The sequence below is a fragment of the Hermetia illucens genome, chromosome 2, assembly GCF_905115235.1.
Source record: "Hermetia illucens chromosome 2, iHerIll2.2.curated.20191125, whole genome shotgun sequence".
Lineage (NCBI taxonomy): Eukaryota > Metazoa > Arthropoda > Insecta > Diptera > Stratiomyidae > Hermetia > Hermetia illucens.
The window spans coordinates 15,174,692-15,201,122 of NC_051850.1; the positions used below are offsets into that span (position 1 = coordinate 15,174,692).

Here is a 26,431-nt window from a genome sequence, read left to right on the forward strand (position 1 = left end):
CCATTCCTTCAAAGAGAGGAGTCCATATAATATTAAAATTTTATCGCATTTTTATTAACATACAATGGAGTTTTACAATCGTGCCAAATGTTGAATCTCCTTAAAAATATTCAGAACTGATTTTTCCACCAATTTACTTTTGAAAGCTTTTAAAAAACTGAGGATTCCTGGAAAATCTTATGATATATGAGAGCCAGTTACAAATTTCAAACACTAGAAACTTTTCAAAATTGAAACGGTATTTAAACCAGGTGAACATCACCTGGGGATGTTTTACTATACACTATGAAACTAGTACTTTACAAAAACTTCCTACGTGAAATATATTCCACAAAAAAAGCTAATTTAGACGTAATCAACCCAAAAATTAAAGTTAAGAAGGCAAGTCTCATATGTTCTAAGCTTAATTGAACTGGTCCTTCACGGACTGGATTTCTTGTCGTGTTTACGTATCCGGCCCATATCGCTTCAAAAAATGCGTGCCTTTTCCAATATGCAAAAAGTCCTGATTGATGTATTAATAAAGTGTGTTCGTTGAAATCTTCAACGATGGGAGAATCAAAATGAAAGAGTATAGCCATAGCAAAAGGATATATGCAAATTTTAGATTTCCTAAATCGAACATAATTTCTATATCGCTGGGTTTCGTCGAGAAAATCCCAAGAGTCAGAACCAAGTAGCAAAGCGTTCGAATTGTCCAGGATATCTTTGATGCGCTTGCATTCTGAGTAATGTATCGGTTTCAATAAGGGAAAATACTCAGCATAGTTAGTATGACGGTCCAATTCGATTTTTTCGACCGTCTCAGCCACTATTTTCAATCCAGCATCGTAAATATCCTCGAGAGTGTTAATTTCACGTTCATATGCTGGACTAGTTAGGAATGTGGTCAAGAATGAAAGATACAAATTGGAAAGAATGAAGCCAAAGAGAAAAAGAGGTAAATAGAAAACAATTTTCTGAACCTTAATTCTGCTCATCTGCCCCATTGCAGGTATGCTAATTATCAGAGAGAAAACAGCAACAAACGCATCCCAGATATCCTTTTTCCCAATTACTAAAGAGTTCACAATGTAAATAATAATTGTCAAATAAAATATACCACAAATAACTGCTAACCAAACGTCCCTTTGGAAAGGCAATAGCAAATTTTGATGGCTGGGGATGATTTTGGGCACAGGAACTATGACACAGTTTTCTTCCATAGTAATTGGATATGAAAGCTGTCCCCAAAGAAAGTGTCCGATTGGGACTGGGTGTAGTGCAAAGTCAATAAGTTTATTTACTGAGAATTGTAATAAGTCCACGTATGGCGATACAGAATCTGCTTCCATTTTCACATACTGTACACTAGCGTTCCTCTTCTCGATATAGCTTTTGACTATGTTGCCTACGAGCCCTTTCAAATCGAGATCATCTTCGCCCTCCTGGGGTAGGATAACTTTAGGTGGCAAACCAAACTTGAAAATCTTAAACTTATACTTATTTAAATTAATTATTTTACGTCTGGAAAAATTGTTAATATTCCTAATTTTGATTAACCGAAATCCATTAAATGGGTCAAATGTAAAAGCTTCCTTAGGACTATGTGTTGCCAACAGAAAAACGTTTAATAATCCAAATTGAAAGCATCTCCAGAAGAGTCCCCGAGCGATCATTGACCTTCGTGGATTTTTCAACCTCGAAATTAGAATTACGTTTATATTTGGATTTCGTTCAACCAGCCTGAGGGTGTTCCTTAAGATGGTATTTCTGGTTGTTTCCTCGTCGAGAACTGCAATCACTACCAACTGACTCCCGAAATTCGAAAGTACAACTTCCGAGGGCTCGTATATGTTGTAATTGATCGGCGTGTTCCATAAATCAGAATAATGAATGATGGGCATCATCTCATCCGTTTGTAATTTTGTAATTAATTCATCAAACAGTGGAGAACTATGGGAGGAGACAAGAACTATGGAGTTGAATGTGTTCCTGAGTTCTGCACTTATAATAAAATTCAGGAGATTATCGGAATACACGAAATAGTTAAAAGATACTGAAATAAGATACGTGGAAACAAAAAAAATCTTCATTTTAACACCAGCCACTTTTAATCGAATCTAGCTTGTCTTGGATTAGGATTACTTCCCCACAGTCATCTTCTTCCAGGGAGGTTTAATTTTATACCAGAACACCCTCGAAAATCTAGTCTATGGCTCCATCAATATGAGGCAAAAACTGATAGATGATGATGAACAGTATCTAATTTTTTATCTCACGATCTAATGCGCTTACTATCCAGTAAATATCTACTCCCGATTTGACTATTCCTCCAAGAGAAATAATGAGATAAATCCTTATCTAATCCAGTTGTCAATGGTGTTCCTTGTACTCTTATGAGCCTTCAGAGTTCACTGTCAAGCCAAGCAAACCAAGGATAGAATATATTTCCTTCAAATAATGGGCTAGGAAGCGGCTAAATATCTGGCAGATAATGATCTCTAATTTCCTAATTCCTTCTGCAATTGTGATTAATTCATTTTCCGAAAGTTAGGTTTATATATGGTGACGAGCAAAAAAAAAATTTCTATCCCTTCCTGATTATTACACATTCACGATATAAACGGTTTTTTCTCCAAATTGTTCGCGAAGCAAATTACTTTCATAATTCAATTATCAAAAAAGTGAAATCGATAAAAACTGTATTAAAATGATTTATCATGCTAATCGTCAAAGTAGCAAGGTGACAAGACGAAAGCGTGGTATTATGAATGTAGTAACGATAATCAGGTGAATTGTAACCGATTTGAAAAGGTTGATTACCATAAAATATTCGGGGGTAGGTAGGTATCAATCGCCGCTCCGATTAGGAGATGGGCAATCGCAAAGGAAGGGAGATTTCTTCACACGCAGCGGCTAAGTAATGCAAGTAGATACCACCCTTGGGCACAGACTTTTCTCACTGAGGATTACCAAGAAAAGAGCCTCGGTTAGTCAGACCTTCAACCGGGTCATTCTCCCTATGACCGGGAACTCAGACGAGGGTGACGTTGGGCGCGGCGACCAGGCTGTTCATCACGTTTCTCTACTGTCCCGTCAGCCTCGAGGATGATCTCCCAAATTGGCTGTGTTACACTTGGGATTCAAATCACGCTGATGTGGCGCGGCGGCGTCTCTGGTGGCTGCGGTTGATGGTGATGGCGGCGGCGGCGTCGATGTTGGAGACGGCCATCCCTCTCACGTCATTGCCAACTGCAGTTACAGCCCCATTAAACGCTACGCCATCCCCACTGGACGTGTCCAAGGAGAGCTTGTTGACTCAGTCACCAAACCTGCAACAACAACCGCACGCGAGGGCCGCCTGGGCGCTGTCGGGAAGTCATCGAAGCCAAAGCGACCTCGTCAATTCGTCATCGATCTTGCTCCCATCCAATTGCCTCATTTCGCGAAGCAATTGGCTGGGAGTTCGATCGCCCAACATCAAACCTGCCAACAAGTAAGCCAGCATAGCTGACTCACTTACCGACAGGGGCTTAATTAGCTCCGTTTTAAGTACATTGTAGGAGGCGTTTTGACAATGTCTGCCACCAGGAGGATGGTCTCCTCATCCAGGCCTACAATGGCGTGATTAAACTTGGTCGCGCCCGCTGTGATCCCGGACATCTGGAGGATTTCCTCGCAACGACCGAGGCGGACCACCAAATCGTTGCAACACCGGGTGGCGTCTCTGGTGGCTGCGGCTGCTTCTTTGGTGACTGCTGCGGTGTCTTCGGCTTCTGCCTGATAGCGGTGGCTGTTGAGATGAAGTCAATTGTGGCCTTATTTGAGTTTAAGACCGCGGTTGCCAAATAATCGTTCGTTTTCTAGGTTGCTGCTGCCAACGTTGAAAGGTGGTCGCGCTCATTGAACTTCTGATGCGTCGGCTCTCCGAGTGGTTCTGGATACGTTGCAAATGATGGGTTCGCTGCTGCGAGTCAGAATTGCAACAACGGTGGCGGAGTCTTCTGACAGTGTGAATAGCCAACACTTTCAATTTTCGCATTCGCCACTTGTTGAGCGGCCTCAGTCGCTGCAAACGAATTGCTCTCAGTTACACAAGTAATGGGATATGAGAATTTTGTTTTCCTTCATGGACAAATTCTTGCATAGGAACTAATGTGAATTTCTCTTCCTGGATCAATCCAAAGAATGTCAACATGATCCAACTAGGAGTTACAAAACAGTCAAACAACATCGAATTCTCGGCAATGGATTTTTTTAATTTTTAGATCCGTTACTCAAACTTTTTGTTACGGGGTCACCAATTTATTGTGGTTTGCAAAGAAATGGACTATTTTCGTTAAATTGGTGACCCCGACGTGATCCAATTTAACTAAAATAGTCCATTTCTTTGCAAACCACAATTTTTAGGTACGCCGGAAAATAGACCAGGTTTTTTACAATCGATTCGATAGATGAAATAATTTGAATTTATTAATTTTTAATGAATCAGTAAGAGCAAACGACTATTTACACGTTAGAGGCAGAAGAGAATGACACCGCAGTAGTCACCAAAGAAGCCGCCGCGCCACACTCTAGCCATTGGCAGGCTTCCTGTATTACCAATACTTCCACTTGGAATTCACTGTCAAATCTTGGGAGACCGCTCGACTCGGATATACTGTGTGTATCCAAGAAAACTCTTGCCGTGCTCTACAGACTATCCTTCATACATCGGTGAAGAATTCTGTATCATAGCCACCCAACACGTCGCCAGCCTTCCACTCTGCCTTGGTTGGAAGGACTACAGCAAAGTTTCTTGTGAAGATCGGCTTTCGTGTGGTGTATTCCATAGGGAATGCCTAGAATCCTCCGGGTACATCGCTTAGGATGTTACTATTGCCGAAGAGCTTCGCTGTCCAACACCCGGACACACCTGGTCTGACAGTACTGCGCGCTACAATTTCTTTAATCTGGAGATCTAGACTTGACAGGTATCTACCTGGTAGGACTGCAGAGCCCCGTCAGCTCTATGTTCAGTTTCCATCTTGGTATCTTGCGGTCAACAGGCACACCTTCAATGATAGCCATACACTCCTTCAATGATACTCATACCCTCGAAATGAAAGGAAATCTCGCTGGCAACAATAGCATAGCAGCCATAATCTTACCAATGTCTAGAATCTCTTCTATAACTATCTACTAGAGCACTGTAGAGATGGCGCGAACGGTATTCCGACGATTTTGCATTTTTGCCAATTTTTACGACCCGGGGTCGTGAAAATATTCAATTTTCATCGATTTTTGTCGCGCCGCGATATCTCGTGTTTCCGGCGTCGGAACCTCAAAATTCTTGCAGTTCCCCAATGTGGGTCGGGCCCCGGATCGAACGAGGTGTCGCCCACAGTATTCCCACGATTTAGTAATATTTTTGCGAATTTTTACGACCCGGGGTCGTGAAAATCTTCAATTTTCTTCGATTTTGTCGGCGCTCTCTGGCCGTTGATTTTCCCCATATCTCGCGTTCCCGGCATCGGAAAGTGAAAATAATTGCATCTTGTCAATGTGGGCCGCTTCCTGGTTCGAACAAGGTTCGCCCACAATAATCCGACGTTTTTGCATTTTTGTCAAGTTTTACGACCCAGGGGTCGTGGAAATTTTCAATTTTTTTCGATTTCGGCCAGCCCTCCCAGCCGTAGATTTTCCGCGATATCTTGCGTTTGCCGCATCATGGAGCAAAAATTCTTGCATTTTGTGAATGTGGGCCGCCTCCCGGTTCGAACGAAGTATCGCCCATAATAATCCGACGATTTTGCATTTTTGCCAATTTTTACGACCCGGGGGTCGTGGAAATTTTCAATTTTCTTCGATTTCGGCCAGGCCTCCCAGCCGTGTATTTTCCGCGATATCTTGCGTTTGCGGTATCGTACAGTAAAAATTCTTGGATTTTGTGAATGTGGGCCGCCTCTCGGTTCAAACGGGGAATCGCCTACAATAATCCGACGATTTATTATTTCGGCGAATTTTTACGATCCTGGAGTGGAAGTTGACCATCGATTTTCCGCGATATCCTGCGTTGCCGGCATCGGAAAATTAAAATTCTCGCATTTTGTGTATGTGGGGCGCGTTCTCCTACGAACGAGGTTTCGGGCACAGTATTTCGACGATTTAGCATTTGTGCCAATTGTTGCGACCCGGGGGTCGTGGACATTTTCAATATTCTTTGATTTTGTTTGCGCCGTCTGACCGTCGATTTTCCGCGATATCTTGCTTTCCCGGCATCGGAAAGTGAAAATTCATGCAATTCCTGAATGTAATTTGGACAATGAGAGAGCAGACGAGAAGTAATATCGTTGAGATGATGGATCCCTAGCAGACTCCGTTTTGACCTCAAATTCCAGGGAAATTTTATGTCAATGCAGCATTTGACATTTTGTGTCATTACATCTCGTTCTGGTAATAATGCGGGAATGCGCCTCCTCCTCCTTATTCACGCTGTTGAAAACTTTCTCCATATCAATGAAACGCAGGTGGAGCAAAGGCGTAGATTCCGCGTGTTGTTCCAAAATGGTTCGATCAAATTTTCGAGGTGGTGGTCGTTGATTCATTGCGGGTTTTGGATATTATCTTTGCGACACAAATACGCATCGTATAATTGTCATATTCAAAACGCGTAATCTGCTTTGGAATCTTAGCGATCATCCCCGTCATGTACTCTCAAGGAAATGTTTTCGATTCCTAGCATTTTCGTGCGAGTGGAAGAACCAAATCTTCAGAAACTGCAGGTGCAACAAGGAAACCGTGAAGCCCAGCGCGTTCACTTCAATATAGTGCATTGATGATCGAAATAGTTTCTCTTGTAGTTGGAGGAACAGTCCGTATTTGCATGTAGTGGGTAACAAGCTTCTTCATCCAAAGAAGGAGGAATTTCACCGGATGCAATATGCTTAAGGGCCCTGATGAAGTATTCTTTCCACTTCTTCAGTAGTTCATCATTGTGGATGAGAGTCGATCGTTAACGTCCTTCACAAGACTATTTAAAGATTTGCGACCATATGCAAGCTCTTTCGCCGCGAGGCACATCGCGTTCAACTTTCCGGGATTTGATACGGTATCTGAGATGGAGCGTGTCCCGCGCGCCGTCTCTCGCAGTGGTCAATAGAGTCTTCAACCTTTCACATGAGAAAAGAGCATTTTCGATGGCGGCCCAATGCTTATCGATATTCTCAGGCGAGCTATTCAGGGTATCTGCCGTCCGATAAGCAAAATTGCTCCCCACGGTCGAGCGAAAGCTGGATTATACAAGCAGTCGATATAAAATTTGGGGGTTGTAACTTTCCAACTCTGCGAGAAGTGGCAGACGCAACACGCAAGGGAACATAAGCGACCATCAGTTGGTGGTCCCTTTCGAAGCCAATGTCAAGGCGCCTGTTGTTACGTACATTCAGGGGACAACAACCGAATCGGTTGACCTGATTGGCCGCGCGGTATCGGTCAATTCAAACCCAAATGACCTTACGGCAACTCCTGTGCTCGAACAATGTGCCACCAATGACGAGGCGATGGAAACCCCGGAAATCCACAAACTCTCCCACCATTATCGTTATGGTCGCTGAGACATTCTTTCCCCATCACATCTCCAAGCAAGATGTGTTCTTGGAATTCAGATCACCCATCACGATCACAATGTCACCTTCAGCACGCCACTCCTAAACTACGTTTAGTTGCTCGTAAAATACATCTATCTCTGCTATATCGGAAGTCTCCGTTGATGCATAGCAATTGTGATGTTCGTTAACCTGGATGGAAATCTTGCAGTTAGTGGTCTGTAAGAAACCAACTCCCAGGTGAAGAGAAACCGCCCCTTGTGGTAGCCATGAAAAATCAACCGACATGGGATTCGCGTCTGTTAGCACTTGGCCCTCAGAGTACAAAAGTACATTTCTAGTGGTGGCAAGAAGGTGAAAAGTACTCTCCAGGGTCCCAGCATCTAACTTTGCTTAGGCCCAGAATTCCGGAGCTTAGGTAGAGCGAAAATTTGTTCAAGTTAGAGCAAGCAAACATTCTGAGGACCCTGGCTGGGCCTAGGTTTTCCACGGCATTTTTACCCTGGGTCCAGATTTTCTCCCTTGGTGTCCCCCAATATCTTATACGGCACAAAGTTCTACTATTCCGGCGAAATTACAACCAAGTTATTACTTAAATGAAAAAAAGGAGGAAATACAGTCAATTTAGAAATAATTCACCCTAATTCTGTAATAATATATTTTGTAGCAACGAACTGCCTCCTACGCAAGCACCAACCTCTTCGGTGATTAATTCAGAAGTGAATAAATTCACTTGATTCATTCCATAAATGGTAGCAAATTGCGTCCAAAAATGTGGATACAAAAGGACACCAATAAGTGCATACACCACATTCAAAGAAATTATCGAGATAATTGATGCATTTATAAGGCCAAGTAGGCAATAATGTAATCAGTTAATTGGCCTCATTTTCGGTTCAAATTGAATTGATTTTTCGTTACGTTTTCGAGGAGTATTTCAACGCGGTTGATTTGGAAGGTAGCAGCTATTATTATTATTCTGTTAAGGGAAAGTCGCAGCGCGGCCTTAGAGAATTATTGTGCTCCTTTTGGTGGTTATAGTGTACCTATTAATCATAGTATCTCAAGCAAGCCTATAACTGTCAGGAACTTTAGTATTATATATTCCCCACTTTCAGATCTTTCAGCTTTGCATCTGGTATTAAGTGTTCTTCCAGATGCCTTGACCTACTTTGCACAAGTGCCGGACGTTCCTGGACGTGAATAGAGGTTTTATTTACACTTCGCACAAAACCTACAGGTGGTGTCCGTAGATACCCCTAGCTTCCCTAGGTGATAGTTTAGCCGACAGTGATCAGTGAGAATTCCCACTATAATTCGGAGGTTCTTTTTGGTGAGGTTTAAGTAATCCTTTGTGCGCATGTTCTCATCCCAAAATAAGCACCCTGGACTGCTCCATTCCTGATAGACCCGCTCAATATAGTTCCCTTAACCTCTCTTCTTCATTTTTTAATGTCATAGCCACGAAACCGTTTTTGATTCCACAGAAGGATTCTGGCCTGCTCTCTTTTTGGCTAGTCCGTCGCTGCCTCATTGCCTTCCAAGCCGGCATGGCTTGGAACCCAGAGTATCCAGACCTTGTTGGACGAGCTGAGCATATTCATTCTCTCAAGGGATTACATACCAGTTTACAGTTCACCTGGTTGGACCTAAGTGCCTGGATCGCCGCTTGGGTGTCGGTGAGAATAGCAATGTTCTGCCATCTGTAGTTCCTTTATCCTTATCGGTTGTGATTTTTGACCCTAGATATGAGAAATTATCAACGGCTTCAAAGTTGTAGTCTCCTATCTTTATTATTCCCGTTTGACCAGTGTGGTTTGATGTTGTTGGCTGGTTGGTTTTCGGTGCTGAGGTTGCCACTATATATCTCGCGCCACTCGCTCGATCTGGATGAAGGCATCCATCTCTCTTACTGTATCCTGCATCAAAATTTTACAACACAATATTTGAAACTCGCGGCGGCAAATTCCTCGTTAATCCGCACGTATGGCTACAGGCAGGTACACAAGCGTCTACAACTTCGGTGAACCTTTTCTTGGCACTTCATTATCGCGAGCATCAGCATTTCCATCCTAGGCGGAGGATCTACATAAAAGGTCCCTTATTGACCCCACAATTTCCTTTAGGTCATCAGGAAGAATCTCATGCTGGTCACCCCGCACTCTTTTTATGGTCTTTGAAGATGTTGAAAACCCATGTACTCAAGCACTTCAAAAATGCTGCAGCGTCACTAACGAGCGTTGTCTTTCTGATCCTGTCTTTCTGAACCGCGCCTTTCCATAGAATGAGGAGGACTACCGATGCAGTTCTATCATTTCAAACATTATTGATGTGAGACATATTGTATAATTTTGAGTTAATAGGGACGGTAAGGTGATAGTCGCCTTTACTCAAAGGCTGGGAAGAGTACGGATCTTCAAAGTTAGGTCTCTGATATCGGCAATCATTTCTGGGGTTGGGCTCATTTTTCTTTTGACTGGAATATTGTGGTATTTCGGTAAGTTGTGGGCTAGTTTCCGTTTGGTGGTATCGGTCGAGCTCGTTTAAATATAGATTTCAACGAGTAACGCTATGAACTATATTGCCTATGGTGGTGTGAACCATTACGGTGATTCTACCATAGGCTGACATCTACAAAGATTAGATTCGGTAGTGATGCACTCGGTCTCCCATGAGATTTTCACCGGGGTGAGACACTAGAAGTTCCATCTAAATAATAGGAAAAGTAACTAAACATTCCAAACGCCTTTTTGAGCTTGTTAATTAATTTATTTATTAATAAAAACAATAAACAGAATAAATTTTAATTACATGCTATCTTTAGAAGAAGGAGGCATTACTCGATTAATTATTATACATGATTAAAACTAGGAAAAGGAAAAGAGTCGAAGTGACCAAGCTACTGTACTGTCACCAAATTTTATGTCAATAGGTGTAACTATCACTGGAAGGAGTGTGACAGATACATAGCCAAATGGACAGGTTGGAATTTAGAAAAGAGTCAACTGCGATGAAAAAATGAAGTTAATTCAAATAAACTTCAATCATTGCAGGGGCACACAGGATTTGTTTGTGCAGACCACGTACGAATCCCAGGTGGAAATTAGAAAGTGAGCTCTAAAAAAGCCTCAACGGTAATGTATGGGTCGCGGATTCGACTGGTGGGTTGATGATATAGACGTCAAGCCTTACAAGGCACCAAAAATGGGCGAAAATAAATGGTGTATACATGTGTGTACAGTTGCTACATCCCACCAAGTATGACAATGGCTGAATTCGCGGAGATACTCGATAATAATAATATAATAATCGTTGGCGCAACAATCCATGTTGGATCAGGGCCTTGAAGTGTGTTAGAGCACTTCATTCAAGACCGTAACGGTACACTAGGAGGCAATGTGGTCAGCATTGCGCTCGCCCGAGATTATTACCCTGATTTGACTCAGGTACTCATTCACAGCTGAGTCGACTGGTATCCGACGTCAAATCACGATACAAATTCCACTGCCACCAGTGAGATTTGAACCGCGACCTTCCGCTACGACAGTCTTGCGCTCTAACCACTCAGCTATCCGGACACTAGATACTCGATAAGCTTCGATAAATTCTCGATGGGTGAAGGGGGGCGGAGAACCAAATGCAAAGACGAGCATTCTATTAGTAGCTATTGCGGAGTTGGGACAGGTTTTAAGCAACAAGGACGATGTTAATACCTTTTGAAAAAAATGCCTGGCTATGTTGTAGACCTGACCTTTGTCAGTCCTACACTAGCGCATTGCGGAGGAATTCGCACACAATTTTCAAAAGTGGCAAACCATCGGGTCACAAGGAGTTTGGAGTTGCGTATATGGTGAGCAAATAGCTCAAGCGACGTCATCGACTTCAAGCCTATCAACGAAAAGTTGTGTGCGGTTCATATGGAGGCTCATTCCTTCAAGCTTTGGCTCATCAACGTGCACGTCCAGATTGAAGTCAAAGAAGATGCAGTGAAATACGAGTTTTATGCACGCCTGGAGACACTGTTTGACTCACTCCCAACAAACGATGTCAAAATACTGTTGGAGGATTGTAATGCGAAAATCGGAAGCCAAGGATGGCATCGGGGAACCACTGGAGGACACAGTCAACAACAAACAACGGTCAACCAATAATTGACTTCGCCAGCTACTGAAATCTTGTCGTAAGCTCCATATGCTTCCTGCACCAACGCGTCGCAAACAGACCTGGAAACTGCCAGACGCATATATCGTCAACCAAATTGACCAAGTTCTCATTGGTAGAAAATGGGCGTCCAGTGTATTGGACGTACGATCCTATCGAGGAGCAAACTGCGATTCAAACCATCACTTGATGAAGGCTCTCCTCAGTGCACCAATCGGGAATCAGCATTACCAAAATCTTCGCAGCTGTTAAACTCCTGGGCGATGCAACGGCGCAGGCAAATACAGCCGAATTGGAGGAAAAAGTATCACCTATGCTACACTACATCAACAACACAGATGTGCACGGGTTTTGGGGATTACCTAAAGGCACCATCGGTTTGACGATAAATGCAGAATAACTCTCGACGCAACAGACAATACATCCAACGTGCAACCAGAGCCAAAAAAAGTATGACGGGCTTTCGCGAATTTCGAATAGAATAATTAGACGTAAAAAACGGAAATATTTTGACGAGCAGTTGCTGAACATTAATGAAAATTCAGCTAATAGAAAAGAATGGTTATTACTCAGGACTAGCTTCTGCAAGGACAAAGATGGAAACATCATCAGCGATGCCGACATCATCAACAAACGCTAGGCGTCCTATTTTGAGGAGCTTCTAAATCCGTCATCTGACGCCCCCATACAAGTAGCCCAATTTAATAGCGGAATTGATGACCTTGGCCCGACTACCCATCCTCCGACAACAGAGGAAGTTGTTTTCACCGTACAGCCACTGAAATCAAATAAAACGCCTAGTGCGGATGAAATCTCGGCCGAACTATTAAAGTTCGGTGGAACGGGTCTACTAAATGCGATACATCAACTACTCCTGCGAATCTGGGAGGACGAGGAGATTCCAGATCACTGGCGTAGTAGCATCATCTGTCCCATCCACAAAAAGGGAAATGGATTTCGTTGTGAAAACTACAGAAGAAACTGAAGAAAATTCTGGAGGATAGAAGACCGAGAGTACAGTGGGAGAGCACAATATATACGGACGCCGAACAACTACAGGCCTTCGTGACCGAGATAAGTGGAAGAAAACGATGCAGGTGGCTAGGGCCCACGTCTAGCTGTAGTGTCACAATGATGGTGATGACTGCAATAAAAGCAGCTCCAGCATTAAGTTGATGCGGACTTAGGATCCCACAATTCTCAAAAAAATAGTTCATAGACTAATTCGATTGAATCTATGGGGAAACAAGTAACGTGGGAGGAGGGAACATTGGAAGAGTTGGCAGAGATGTGGCAGAACTGAATCCAGTTCTTACAATGTCTTCTGGTTCTCGGGTCCCCATACATTTGTTCGGTAGGAGATATGAAGTTATCCTGAAACGTAGAAGGAATTGGGAAGCCTTCTACACCGATAGCCCAAAAATATATCACGGTTCTGGATCCGGAGTCTATCTCTCGAATGAAAATGGTCAGTTGACTACTCTTTTGAGACAAAATGCAACGGGTTTTGAAGCTGAAGTATATGCGATCCTAGGGGCAGCAAACTGAGTGACTGACGAGCGGATGAAGGGCAGGTGCATTGCAATCTGCAGTGATAGCCAGGCTGCATTGAGGGCGTTTAGTTGTCCTGCTCTTCACCCTTGTAGCGAGGTCTGAACTGCGTGGAGAGCGCCGGTGACGTCATCTGTCCGCTGGTATTCGCAACGTTCGAAATAAATTTCGAATGCCGCGAATCTTGCCGCGCCACAATCACTCCGCCCCCAGATGAAACAGAGGGGTTTCAGTGACCGAATCCGGAACTATGTTCCCCATCAGTCCTTGAAGCAAACGCGCCGTTGTTCAGGCGTGCACACGGGCTTCAGCCTGGATAGGGAGACCGCCTTTTTGTGTCCACCGATCTCGAGCTGGAAGAAATGTTCTTCCCGCTCGAGAACGCGGTACGGGCCTTCGTAAGGAGGCTGCAGTGGCTTCCGGACGGCACCCGTCCTGACCAGGAAGTGCGTACACGTGTCCAGTTCCTTGGGCGCACTGACAGGTACGGACGAATGTTGGGTGGGAGGAGTGGCCTTGATGCGTTGGAGATTGTCTCTCAGCAGACGCACGAACCCCGACTCTGTGAGACCCGATTTCTTGTCGACGATCGGATCACTTGGGAGTCTCGGGTTCTCCCCGTATACCAGCTCCGCGGGGCTGGCAGCAAATTCCTCTCGGCGTGTTACGACGGCGACGAGTCTATTTTGAAACGGCAGCGATAAAGTGCACATCACACACTCAGGAATTGCATCTCGGAATCTTGCTGGCACCGCGAAAGGCTTCTCAAGATCTCCTCAATTTTCCCGATTTTTTTCTTGTTCACCGATTATTTTGTGGTACGGTGGCTGGGGCTGATGCTTTGACTCCTGGGGCGATGTTCGCTCCGGGGTAACCAATATTGAAGTTAAAAGAACAACGAGGTTTACTTTTTTACTTTTACAACACCTCTTTATTATTTCCTTAAAACAATGAAAATGTCAACTTCAAAATAACTTTTTACATAACCCTTTCACTATTTCTACCACAACTGTCGCTTGTTATTTTTTATCTATCTCGTCTTGTTTCTTTTTTTTGTATCTCATTTTTTTACTGTGTTATCTGACATTTCTTTTCGTCACCTACTCTGCTCTTCACCTTTGTAGCGAGGTCTGAACTGAGTGAAGAGCGCCGGTGACGTCATCTGTCCGCTGGCATTAGCAACATTCGAAATAAATTTCGAATGCCGCGAATCCTGCCGCGCCACAGTCCTTCGATCACCCTGAAAATCGTTCGGGAATGTATAAACCGTTGCAACTCTATCTCTAGATTCAACACGGTAGAACTATTCTGCGAGCTTGGTCACTGTGGCGTAGAGGGAAATAAAATCTCGGATGCTTTAACAAAAGAGGGTTTAATTTCCTCCATGCCGGGAACCATCACTTATCAGTATCAGTAGCATTGGCTAAGGTTGTTTTTAAACACTTTGAACCAGTTTTCCACAATGACAGGTGTCAGAGGTCCTGTCAGAACACCTAGCACACCGCAACGTTGATCCCATTGAAAAGCAGGAAGACTTGCAAGAGTTTTGTAGGCATTCTGGCAGGTCATAATTCACCAACTGGACTTATGCTTACAGTAGGAATTGTACAAGATGATACGTGTCCCTTCTGTAAGGAGGAAGCGGAATCTACGGAGAATTTTCTATGTGAATGGCTCGCCTATGGACGCATCAGATATCAGATCTTTAATGGCGATGTGGTCGAGTTGGCTACGCCATATAGTAGAATCTACTCTCCTCAGATAGCTGACAAGTGGGTCGTTCCAAGGGTACTTGGCGCAGAATAGTAGAGGAGAATTGCGAGGATCTCGGGAAAACGTGGGGACTGCTGAAGGGCATTCCAGATGCGATGGTGCGTTAGCGCTATACCCCACCAAGGAGTGAATGGCAACTACAGAAATATAAAGTTCTGGCTAGAAGTCAACAAGAAAGGACCAAAAAGTCGATTGAAGCAACGATGGCTTGATGAACAAGTTGGTGGTTTGAGACCTTCTCAACTTCATTAAAATCATGCTTATGGTCGAGCAAAATGGCGAGTCGCCTTCGTTCCGAACGGGACAAAGCCTTGAGAAGAAGAAGAATCAGAAATCGGGTGTATGCGTTTTCATAAGATGCTAATTATATAATGCGTATCTAAACTCTGTTTAAGAGTTCTAGGAAGTGAGCTAACTTTCTAGCAATGTCTGTATGGATCACAAAATTGGAACATAACCATTTACAAAGTGTCTTCATATATTTTTCTTTTGATATTTATAATACAGCTATATAACAGTTCAACAAGGAAAGCTGATGTTGAAATAGCCAGACCAGATACTAATACATAGAAAGAAATTTGAAAATGAATTAGAGTTAGCTGAGTCAGTCCGGAATCTTTATTACCCCTTTTCGCTTGTAGATATCCTGACCATAAAGCTTCAAACAATGCATTTCTTTTCCAATAGCTCATAAGTCCTGACTGTAGTATCCGCAAAACATGGTCGTTGAAATCATCTATATAGATCGATTCATCCTTAAAAAGGACCGCCAAATAGAACTCAAGAGCGCAGATTTTCGAATTTTGGAATTTAACATCGTTTCGGTATCTTTGGATGTCATTCAAAAATTCAAAAGCATCGGTCGGCATTAAGAGTGAATATGTGTCGTTTAAAGTATCCTTGATCTTCTCAAATTCTTCAAGCGAAATTTTTTTCAAAAAGGGATGGTACTCCTTGAACCTATCTCGATCGGCAAGGTAGGCTACTTCTACATATTCACCTACAATCTTCAAACCAGCAGCAGACATGTCGGCGAGCGTTTTGATTTCTGTCTCATACGAGGGGCTGGTTAAAAATGTCGTCAGCAGGGCACAATACATATTTGACAGGATGAATCCCAATAGAAAAAGAAGTAAGTAGATGACAAGCAGTCTACGGTTCAAATGCGAAAAAAATCCGATTTCACCTCTGCCGATGATGAAGCAAAGGCAGGTCAGGAATGATGCTGACATATCCGCCCTTCGACTGACAACCGCGTTGACAATATAGTTCATGACGGTTATGTAAAATATCCCACAACTTATTGAGATCCAGACGTCCTGTTGGAATGGTTGTATGAAACTTCGGTGAACAGGAACTGGCTTAGGTACCGGAACTATGACGCATAATTTTTCGTACATAAAGGGGTATGACACGTCTCCTACCCCGTAATGTATCCACGGAATAGCTCCCCACAGGAATTCTAATTCTCTTGATACAAGATAATCAAGAGTATCTGCATATATAGATCTTCCTTTTGTTCTAGATAAAAATTTAACAGTTGCGTTACGCTTTTGAATGTAGGATGATATTAAATGTCCAATATATCCAATGACTTGCTCTCCTTTATTGGAGGTCATCACTCTGGGCAGCATATTATCGACAAGAACTTTGATTGGATGATTTTTGAGGTCCTTTAATCTATCTGGGAAGAAATCCTTGACTTCTTTCAATTTCACAATCTGAAAGTTATTGAAAGGATCGTATGTGAACATGTCCGGCGGATCCTGATTTCGTATAAACACAACATCTATCAAGTCCCAGTCAAAACATTTGCGGATGAATCCATGCAGAATCTTTGATTTCATTCCTGCCTCTTCAGTTAAAAGAAACACCACCTTAGCATTTGAATTACGGTAAGTCAATCCGAACACACGTGTCAAAAGAGCATCCCTTGCTGCTACTCCATCGACAATTCCAATCAACAAGAAATTCCTTTTACAATTTTCCAATACAACTTTACCATGCTTATAGGGGTTGACGTTTCGAGGTGGATGCCATAAATCTGTGTAGTGTACGATTTGAATCGATGAATTTTCATGCAATTTTCCAAGCAGTTGATTGGATATCGGAGAAACTTCCATTGAGACGACAACGAATAAATCCAACTCAAAAAGATCCTTGATTTCTGGTAGGATCTTCAGGAAAATTGTCGATGAACAAAAAGTTTCCATTGGGGTAAGTGAAAGGCTAATTATTATTATGAGTGCGATGGGTCCCATAGTACTTTGATGATTTCTCAGCTCCGCTGTAGTGTTTTGTTAAGTTCCAGGTGTTTTTACAGTTGGCAATAACTTTAGTTACTCGAAAGATACTACCTGAAAGAGAGAATATCAAATTTAAAATATATCAAAATATAGGAACGGATTAGTTAGTCTAATGAGATATATGATGATAGAATATTCTCTACTAAGTAATATTAATTGCCACTAAAAGTTCTCATTTAACTGATCTTCCTTGGTAACTAGTGCCACCTGGGAGCGCATCTGAATTCTGCGCTGTACATCAATGATTTCCAAACCTTCCCGTTCCCAGTAGTCCTATCACCATCGTCGGGCAATCCTCGACGTGTTTTCCACCTTCCCTACCCTTTTTCCCGCTCACATAAAAGGCGAAGAAGAACGCTGACTCCCTGAATTGTGGAATGGGCCATGCTGAGGCGAAATATCCAGAGGAAATCCTCCCCCCATTAACATGTCCTCTTAATATCGCAAGATACAGTTTGACTGAAAATGACTGAAGGAAAAGCAGCCCAAGCTTGGGATTCACACTAGTACGTACCACGTAATCAGTGTAAATGGTATGTACTTGTTTCCGTGAATTTAGACATTCGGCGACAAAGTTGGTAAAGTCAAGCAGGCTGGAGGCAGTGGACCCACGCTCCCTTTTCAATTACTGATCAAATATACAACAAAACCATCTCCCCTTGTTTAACCTCTAAGAATATCAGCTACCAAAAAAAACACCTACATATGTATCTGCATCTTATCCTGAAATTGACATTACGCAGCTACACCCACCCTCCCTTCCCTACCTGACAGGTAGGCAAAAAAAAATTTCCTCATTTTTCGACATTCAAAAGAATTTTCAGTCTGCCGGCAACCACGTTCGCCACTTTAATACGGTGATCTCTCGGGTTTCCATTAAAGTTCCAAAGCAGTGAACGAGTACATAAATGAGTTTTCCAATTATATCATATCCCGCGAAAAGCACGAACGAGTGGCCGAGTCAGTTACTGTTGCTCCTTCAACGATGTCTGGTAGTGTGTGCGACTGACCCTGCTACTGACCCTGAAGAGGGTTTCCGAGCTATTATCAATTAAAAAGTGCTTCCTCTGGCTTCCAGAAGAGGAGCCTAATGGTGCTGTAGTGCCGGAACAAGTTGAAGTCCAAAATTCTTCCAACACCTCCGCCTGGATGCTATTAGGTAGCAAAGCAGGAGGAAGAGCCGATAGGCCGGGAACTTTCTTCATTATCGGCCTTCCTTAGCTGGATGTTAAGAAGGTTCGGGAGCAAACATACAGGCTTGGGACCATCACCGTCAAACCATTGAAGGGGAAGTGCAGCCCACGGCATCTTTATCTGAACAGTAGATGAGGTGCATATCTTTCAGATAAATTTGCAGTATTGTACAGCGGCGACTGCATTTATCCACCTACCTATGTGTAACAGAAAGTGATGTTAACGCCCGCCATATATGCTGCGAAAGGATCGAGACTACTGGAGTATCTGATAGGAAACGAATAGCAGATCCTCAATTTAAGTAATGAACCTACTTTCATTAACGTTGATATTGCGGCTATTGTGGGAGAGTGAAGAGTATCAAACGATATCACCCTTTCGGATCACCGGCGCAATGATTGGGCATAGATCCAGCTCCAGCCACGTAAGACAGATTAGGCGGCGTACAAAAAAGAATTAAGTGTCGGAGTTACGATCCTTGGGAGACACATCAAATCCATGCTGGAATTGAGGAAAAACCAGATGAAGGGACAAGAGAGCTGTCCACTCCCAATACCAAAGAAGGGTTAAACACCATGATGGAACTCAATCGCGATATAGAGTCCAATTCATCCTCATGCTGGATTCGGTACAAAGAAGCTCAAAAAGCTCTAAAGAAGAGCATACATTTGGCTAAACATGGATATGCTTTTGCGAAGAGACTAACTCTGTTGAGGCAATTTCAAAGCTAAAGAGAATCCTTGTCAAAGAACGTAGGAGAGGTGGTTGCCCGTAAAGAACTTCAACGCACCCTTACCGGCCAAAATGAGCCAAGGGGCAGATGGACTGCGTGGCTCATTGACAATTTAGACTCGTGACTGATCCGAACGCATGGTGGAACTGATTACGTCCTTACCCAACTTCTAAGTGGGCAGTTTTTAGTCTTACCTGTACATGATTGGGAAGGCGCGATCTCAAGATTGTGTGTTCAGTAATGGAGTAGCGAACGATGCTGAACACATCCTTTTCTCTTGCGTAAGGTGGAATGGCTTTCGTCAGAAGCTTTATGCAGACACAGGGGAGCTCTCTCTAGAAAAGGGTGCTGGCAAGTATAGTCGTGTTCCTCATTATGTTCTGGCTCGACTTATTGCGAAGAAGATTGAACTCGACCGGCGGAGGGACCGGATGGCAAGGGGTTCCCTGAACTCACAACTCCTCTCCTCCCACTGGTGGAAGAGATTCCCTGACTTAAGGGCTCTCAAAGCCGGGAGAGTGGGAGGACTAGCCCGAAGTAAGGTGTCAAACGGTTTCATGCTATTTCGCTAATGACAGGGAGGTGTTTAGTTGGTAGTCCGACAGCGTACTGTTGTGGGAGTCCAACATTCTGTACTACCCTACACCCAAAAAACAAACTGCAGGATCATGCATACAAGAAAGGCCAATCCATGGTGACAGCATTCAATGAACCAACCACAAAGGTTGAGAAGGCGTTGTCCGATAGGTGCATTTATGAACAACGAAGGAGCTTCAATTATATCTCATTCACGGCCATTTGTTACGCGTCAAGCCAGCATGGTATCGATCCGGTGTTAATCAATTGGATCCTTCACATGTTAGAATGGAGAAAAATAAACATATTTGTCAGACATAGGTCTATGGAGGCAGGATGTCTTAGGGGTTGCCCACAGGGAGGGTTTTCTCTCCTCTAATATGGCTCCTAGTTATGGGCACCTTGCTATGGCTCCTGGAGGTTGAAAGCATTTGCGGAAGATCTAGCCGTAATCATTATCGGCAAGTTTGTGGACATAGTACGTGACACATTGGAGGAGGAATTTCCACTCTTTCTAACACACAGGAATTTTCTACTTTGTCCCCAAAAAGGACACGGTGCAAGATCCCGCATACACAGGATTGATTACTTGCTTACCAACCCCCTACAAATTCATAACATCTATTATTGATCAAAGGGTCAATGCGAGACCCACAACATTCTGTCCGAGGAGCAGAAGGCCTGATGAGTCTGGTTGAGGGGTTGCAACGAGCTCATTATGGACTTCGTAGCTGTAGAACAAGAAACTAGAGGACAAGGAAATCTCTTCAGTTGCTATATCGATTATGTCAAGGCTTTCGACAGAGTCCCGCACATCTAGATAATCCATGTCCTACGTCTGTATCCCTTTGATCCTAAACTAATAAAGTTCTTGGGGGCAGTCATGAAAGGGTGGCATACTTTTTAATCAGCATGCTCATCTGGGGACACCAATAACCCAAAGCCTATTAATGTATGGAGAGGCATCTTCCACGGGAATTCGTTGAGTCCCTTTTGGTTTTGCGTGGCACTAAACCCTTTTCATGGCTATTGAATGATGCTAAAAGGTATGGTTTCGCAAGCAAATAGGGCCTACGTGCTTAGTGCGAGTTGACACATTTGATGTACTTAGATGACATCAAGTTTTATGATGGTACTGACGACGTTTGAACTCTGTTACGAATAGTAGTCATGTTCAGCCGTGATATTCGATGGAATTTGGATTAGACAAGTGTTGAATGCAAACCATCCGCAGAGGTCATCTCGAGCCCTATGCAGGACACAGCATTGGTGACATCCACATCCGAGCTATGACCGAGGCAGACTTCTACAAATACTAGGCATTCCGGAAGGAACCCATGCTCGAGTTGATAATCTCAAATATGCTCTGCTGTTTGATTCCTTAAGATGTGTAAAGCTGAAACCGAAATCGCATCTCCAGTAGGAGAATAAAATAAGCGGTGCAATATATATATAATAAGCGGTGTAACATATTTACTATCCCTACACCGGTGTATGCATTTAGAAAATTGCCCTGGACGAAAACTCGTCTGGAAAACGTCCAGCGTCGAACTGCTACGTCTAAATTCCGAATGCACCATCCAAAGCGGATGAAGCTGCCTCATGACGTCAGAGGCAGGGGTGTGGTTGATGTAGCGGAACAATACCGCCACCGAGTTCACTCAGGGATATATGTGTGCCATTCAGCTTATAAAAGCTTATAAAAAGCTCAAAATGAAAAAAGCAGGTGGAGAACAACCAATGCAGAATATGTGGTTCAGTGTTAAAGACGTTGGACCATCTTATTTCTAGCTGCACTGTTATGGCGCCGGTGCAATACACGAACGGGGTTAATGCTGCATATAAGGAGATCCATCAAAACCTTGCATTAGCTGATCACGGAAACATATCGGGCTTACCGGTATGAACCCCAGGCAGTACTCGATAGTTTCGCTTACAACATGCATTAGAACCGGCAGGTACGTAGAGAAGAAGGTAAACTATGAGCCACTGGCTCGGGAAATCAAACACATTTGGCGTCTCGAGAAAGAGGTTGTGGTTCCCATATTATCGTCAGCTACAGGTATTGTACCTAAATCCCTCGTGGCTTCCCTTGTTGTCCTGGGACTCTCACACAGTCTGGTTCATACCATCCAGTAGTACACCATTCTACAACGTATTCGATGTTGCAGGGAGTTATTGACGGATTCTCCCATAATCCTACTGCAGGCCACCACCACCAGCGGGCCTTTATTTTCTAAGTAGGTAGGATCGTCCAAACTTAGTACTAGCAAAATCCGATATCTGCAAAGTTTGTCACAACTCAGAGATAATAGATGGGTAAAATAATTAAATTAAATTAAAAGTTAAAATAAAGGGAGACTTTTCGTTTCTTTACCCAACAAAAAAACATGAACCTGCTTTGCCTTTATTAAGAATTCTAAATAAAAATTAAAAATAGAGGAAAACGTGAGTTAGTGTCACATTCTATAGGTCATGGTACTCCTTGTCGAGCAATTTGTCTTAATGCACTCCTTCTGTTCTACCCATTTTCCGACGTGGATTTGGTTGAAAAACCAATTCTGAACCTCCGGCCCTTTGCTTTTCTTCTCCTTTACACGAGATACTATTCTACACGGTGCTCGACGAACGAACAACTACAAAAATCAAATCAAAAATAACTTCTAAGTCACTTCCTCAGTAAAAACTAAAACTCCCTTCCATTTCAACTAAGTGTACATACTTTCTTGTTAAAAGGGAAACGGTCGGTCGCATGCCCAACATTTTGGTGTTTCACTATTCCTGATGGCGGATTCCTCTCTTCCGGCCCGGAATTTCCATTGCTGCTTCCACACCCATGAAAATTTTCAAGCCTTGGTGGCCGAAAAACGCACACTTTTCCACGACAATTCTGATACGGTGATAATAATCCCGACAATTTTATGATTTTTAACTATCCTTTGTGAACGTTTATTGGATTTGATTAAATAAGAATCCGAGACTTAGCCCTCGAGCAATTTACTGTGCCTTTTTTTACGATCAAAAACGAAAAAATTCCATTCGTTCTCTATCAAAGACGAAAGCGAACTCACTTCCCTACTCAACTTTCAAATTTCATCTCCCGCTCGTCAGCTGTTTCTCCGATCAGCCGGTCCCGTACCCGTTCATTTCTAATTCCACTGCCCTTAGCATTGAACTTCTATTTCAAGTCAGCTCGGCGGAAGCAAAAAATAAGGTCATAGTTTTCCATAGCTAAATCCATCGATACTCGTTCTAGGTCAGGTCAACCGCTGCGTCTAAGTGCATTCAACAGTACATAACCGGGGCTAGTTTAAGTTCCAGCAAAAACTGTTCAGCGTACATTATCTCCGGTCAATTAACGATGAAATCAAGAATTGTTAGTAAAGGTAAATTGAAATCTGTTCAAATGAAATGGGATTTTTAAATTTAGGGGAAAGTGACCAGCTGTTAGGTTTTTTTTTTCAAAAATGATTAAAATTTAATATTCTAAATGGTAAATTTTGGATCCAAAGGAAGGTCAGAATAGGAATTATGCAATTGAGAGGGGTAATTGGGAAAATTAAGGAGTGTTATAGTGGAGAAAACAAAAAAAAAAATGAAGATTACTTATTGACTGCACCCGCTCCTGTCGGATAGCACCTGGAAAAGGCGAACGACATATCGATCACATTGCAAAGCCACGGGCACTACAAACTATATATCTTTTCCTTGAGAGTAGACACTTACACACATAATCTGCATAGTTCCATAGTCAAAAAATCTCAATAGCCCACAACAGGCTCCCATTACCTCTCAATCCCATAAAGCGATAAAAGACTTCCATCAGAATCGAACAAAACAAAATACCCTTTTCATAAATGCTGTCCCATTATAATTGAAACTAAGATAATACGCACTGAATACACCCCCAACTCTCACCTGCAATGCAACTGAATGCACTCCGCACTACTGATGTATGTATATCGGGCAATAATACGTTCTCCAATCCTTCCTATATGCTAAAAATGAATATTAACTGTCCAACACTCTACCATTTAGCATATGTGATTTTTATCTTATTTTCTCTTCCCATGTATAGCAGGCTTATGACACATTCGATAAAAAATCTCGTTTATTTGTATTTGTATATTTCTAGCATATAGAAAGGCATGCATAGTCAGGACCTGCACAAACTACTCATAATAAAAAGAATTGTTTACCTTCAAAACATTGTCTTGTCGTACACCTTAAAAAAATAATTAAATCCCGATAATGAGACAATGTCTAGCACCCAAACCCAATGCCAAACTCGGGATGGAATTTCCCCATCCCCGATAAGATTTGGCAGACTTCTGTTTAGAACATACCTTACCTTACCTTACACTATAAACATATTTATGGAATTATGAATGATGGCACAATTCCAGGACACTCACAACCCTTTTTGATAAAGCTAAACTCCATACGTTATACAACTCCACAGGAGCCCTTTTATCACTGGTTTTTCAAACCAATAAACTTTGTTTTCCACGCTACACGTGCACCAGACTGAGCCCTTCACAGTCTCCTCCCAGGAACACAAGATGAAGTCCTAACAGAAATCAGCATAGATATAACATAATCCATAATGTGAACATACTTTGACGATGGGAATTAAAATATTTTTAAGGCATGCGAGTCCTGGAGGTAGTCGCCAGCGTGCAATTGCATGCATTTCTCGTAAGCATTTCGTCTCTTACAATATAGCGACAGTTATGCGAGCAATGTTGCTAATTACCAATGGGTATTGCATTTGCATAGTACATAATAGCGGAGGGTAACGAGCATTTCAGGGGTTTTATAGCTGATGCCCCATCTCAAAGAAGTTTCGTTCGCAGAACGGACAGTTGGTGGGAAGTACGGTGTAGGGCTTCGAGACCTCGCGGTTATATCCCTTGACTGCAATGTCTCGGTGGTATAGTAGTCTATAAAGAGAGGATGCCTCAAAAGACTGCATCACTTCGGGAAACATTCAATATAAAGAGACGAAATAGACACCTACTCGACATTCGTATCTGGTCGGGATATATTATAGCAACCAGTGCTTGACCTGTTTGGAAGAAGTTCGACGATCCTCCCCCAATATCAAAATAGATGAAAGGTTGAAGTTAGGGGAAGTACGGGAAAGCCAATTAATACGGAAGTGGACAAGTAGAACACTAAGCAGAGGAGAAGTGTGCGAATAGGGATGAAATTCAGAGCGAACGGTTTGCAAGATTCCGTAACTAGAGGACTTAGAAAGTCGTGTGGAGGCACGGATACGGTAACTATAATTTGGCATGTGGCATGCACCGATGATTGCAAAGAGTCAAAATATGGATATGAATGTCGGGCTGGAAATTAGGGCATGTCCGCGAAAACGTTTAAAGTCGGTGTGTTTATAGAAATGTAATTGGGAGGTGACGATCTCATTGGTGCGACTTCACAAAAGGTAGCACACTGCTATGACAGAGCGACGAATCCTCGACAATATGCCGTCAAACCATTGGTGAAATGAAGAAATCGGGTGGTTGCGGTTCTCTCTTTGCGAGCGAAAGGGATCTGCACATGACCCGGACGAAGGCCAGACACAGGAAGCATACAAGAACCTTCGAGATAAGCTAAAACAGGTTCTATGCACCAGCAGGCGGGAATGCCCTTGTGGAACAACGTGGAGGATTACTACCAATACGAAGATGCGGAAACAAGTGAACTGTTCATATCTTTTTCCCGATGTAGCGACGACAGCTTCTCCCCTCATAAATAATAACCGTTGGCGCAACAATCCAATTGGATCAGGGCCTTGAAGTGTGTTAGAGTACTTCATTCAAGACCCTGGCTTGTGTCCGATCTTCAGGGCGGAATTGGAGAGGGCTAGGGTGCGAACGTCATGATCCGCATTTTGCAAATTAACATGTACCGGAGTGCAACCGCTCACCAGTTGCTAGCACAGTTCGCTGCGGAAGTAAAAGCTGATCTAGTTCTGATTAGCGAGCAATACCGAAACAAGGACCCGTCCTCATGGTATCTCGACTTATCGGGCACCGCTGCCATCTGGGCTCGGGACGATGTTGGACTTCGTGTTCTTGCCGAAGGCCGGGGGGACGGATTTGTCTGGATTCGGTGTTTAGGGATAACGTTTTTTAGCGTTTACCTGACGCCGAATGAGTCGATTCCGGACTTTCGGCGCCGACTTGATGCTCTGGAGGACGCCGTTTCGAGCACAGAAGGACGAATCCTGGTTGGCGGTGATTTTAATGCCAGGGCTCTTGAATGGGGCATGCCTCAATTAGACTCCAGAGGGAAACGGATTCTGGAAATGGTGGCGAGAACCGGGCTCGTAGTTTTAAACACCAGATCCACGCCAACGTTTCGGCGCCCAGGTTGTGAAGGAAGCATTCCTGACATCACTTTTACGTCGGAATCTCTGGCATCATCGGTGGACGGGTGGCGAGTCCTAGAAGACTTCTCGGCAAGTGATCATCAGTGCATTGCATTCGTAGTGTTTGACGCTACTTGCCGGCGAGCACCAACACGACGTTCCCCCTGCGTGTGGAATGTCGCAAGGGTGA

At 43.2% G+C, this 26,431-nt stretch overlaps 1 protein-coding gene across 1 annotated transcript; it reads right to left on the reverse strand.

Moving 5' to 3' along the window:
* Positions 1–299: 299 nt before the first annotated feature.
* Positions 300–1,886, reverse strand: LOC119647650. Its single transcript, XM_038048711.1, has one exon. It carries the CDS (start codon positions 1,884–1,886, stop codon positions 300–302), a length of 1,587 nt encoding a protein of 528 aa, XP_037904639.1.
* Between the last annotated feature and the right edge of the window lie 24,545 nt (positions 1,887–26,431).

Bases quoted from the DNA above. Each gene is read 5' to 3' on its own strand.
- LOC119647650 (XM_038048711.1), bottom strand. From the start codon at position 1,886: ATGCCCATCATTCATTATTCTGATTTATGGAACACGCCGATCAATTAC.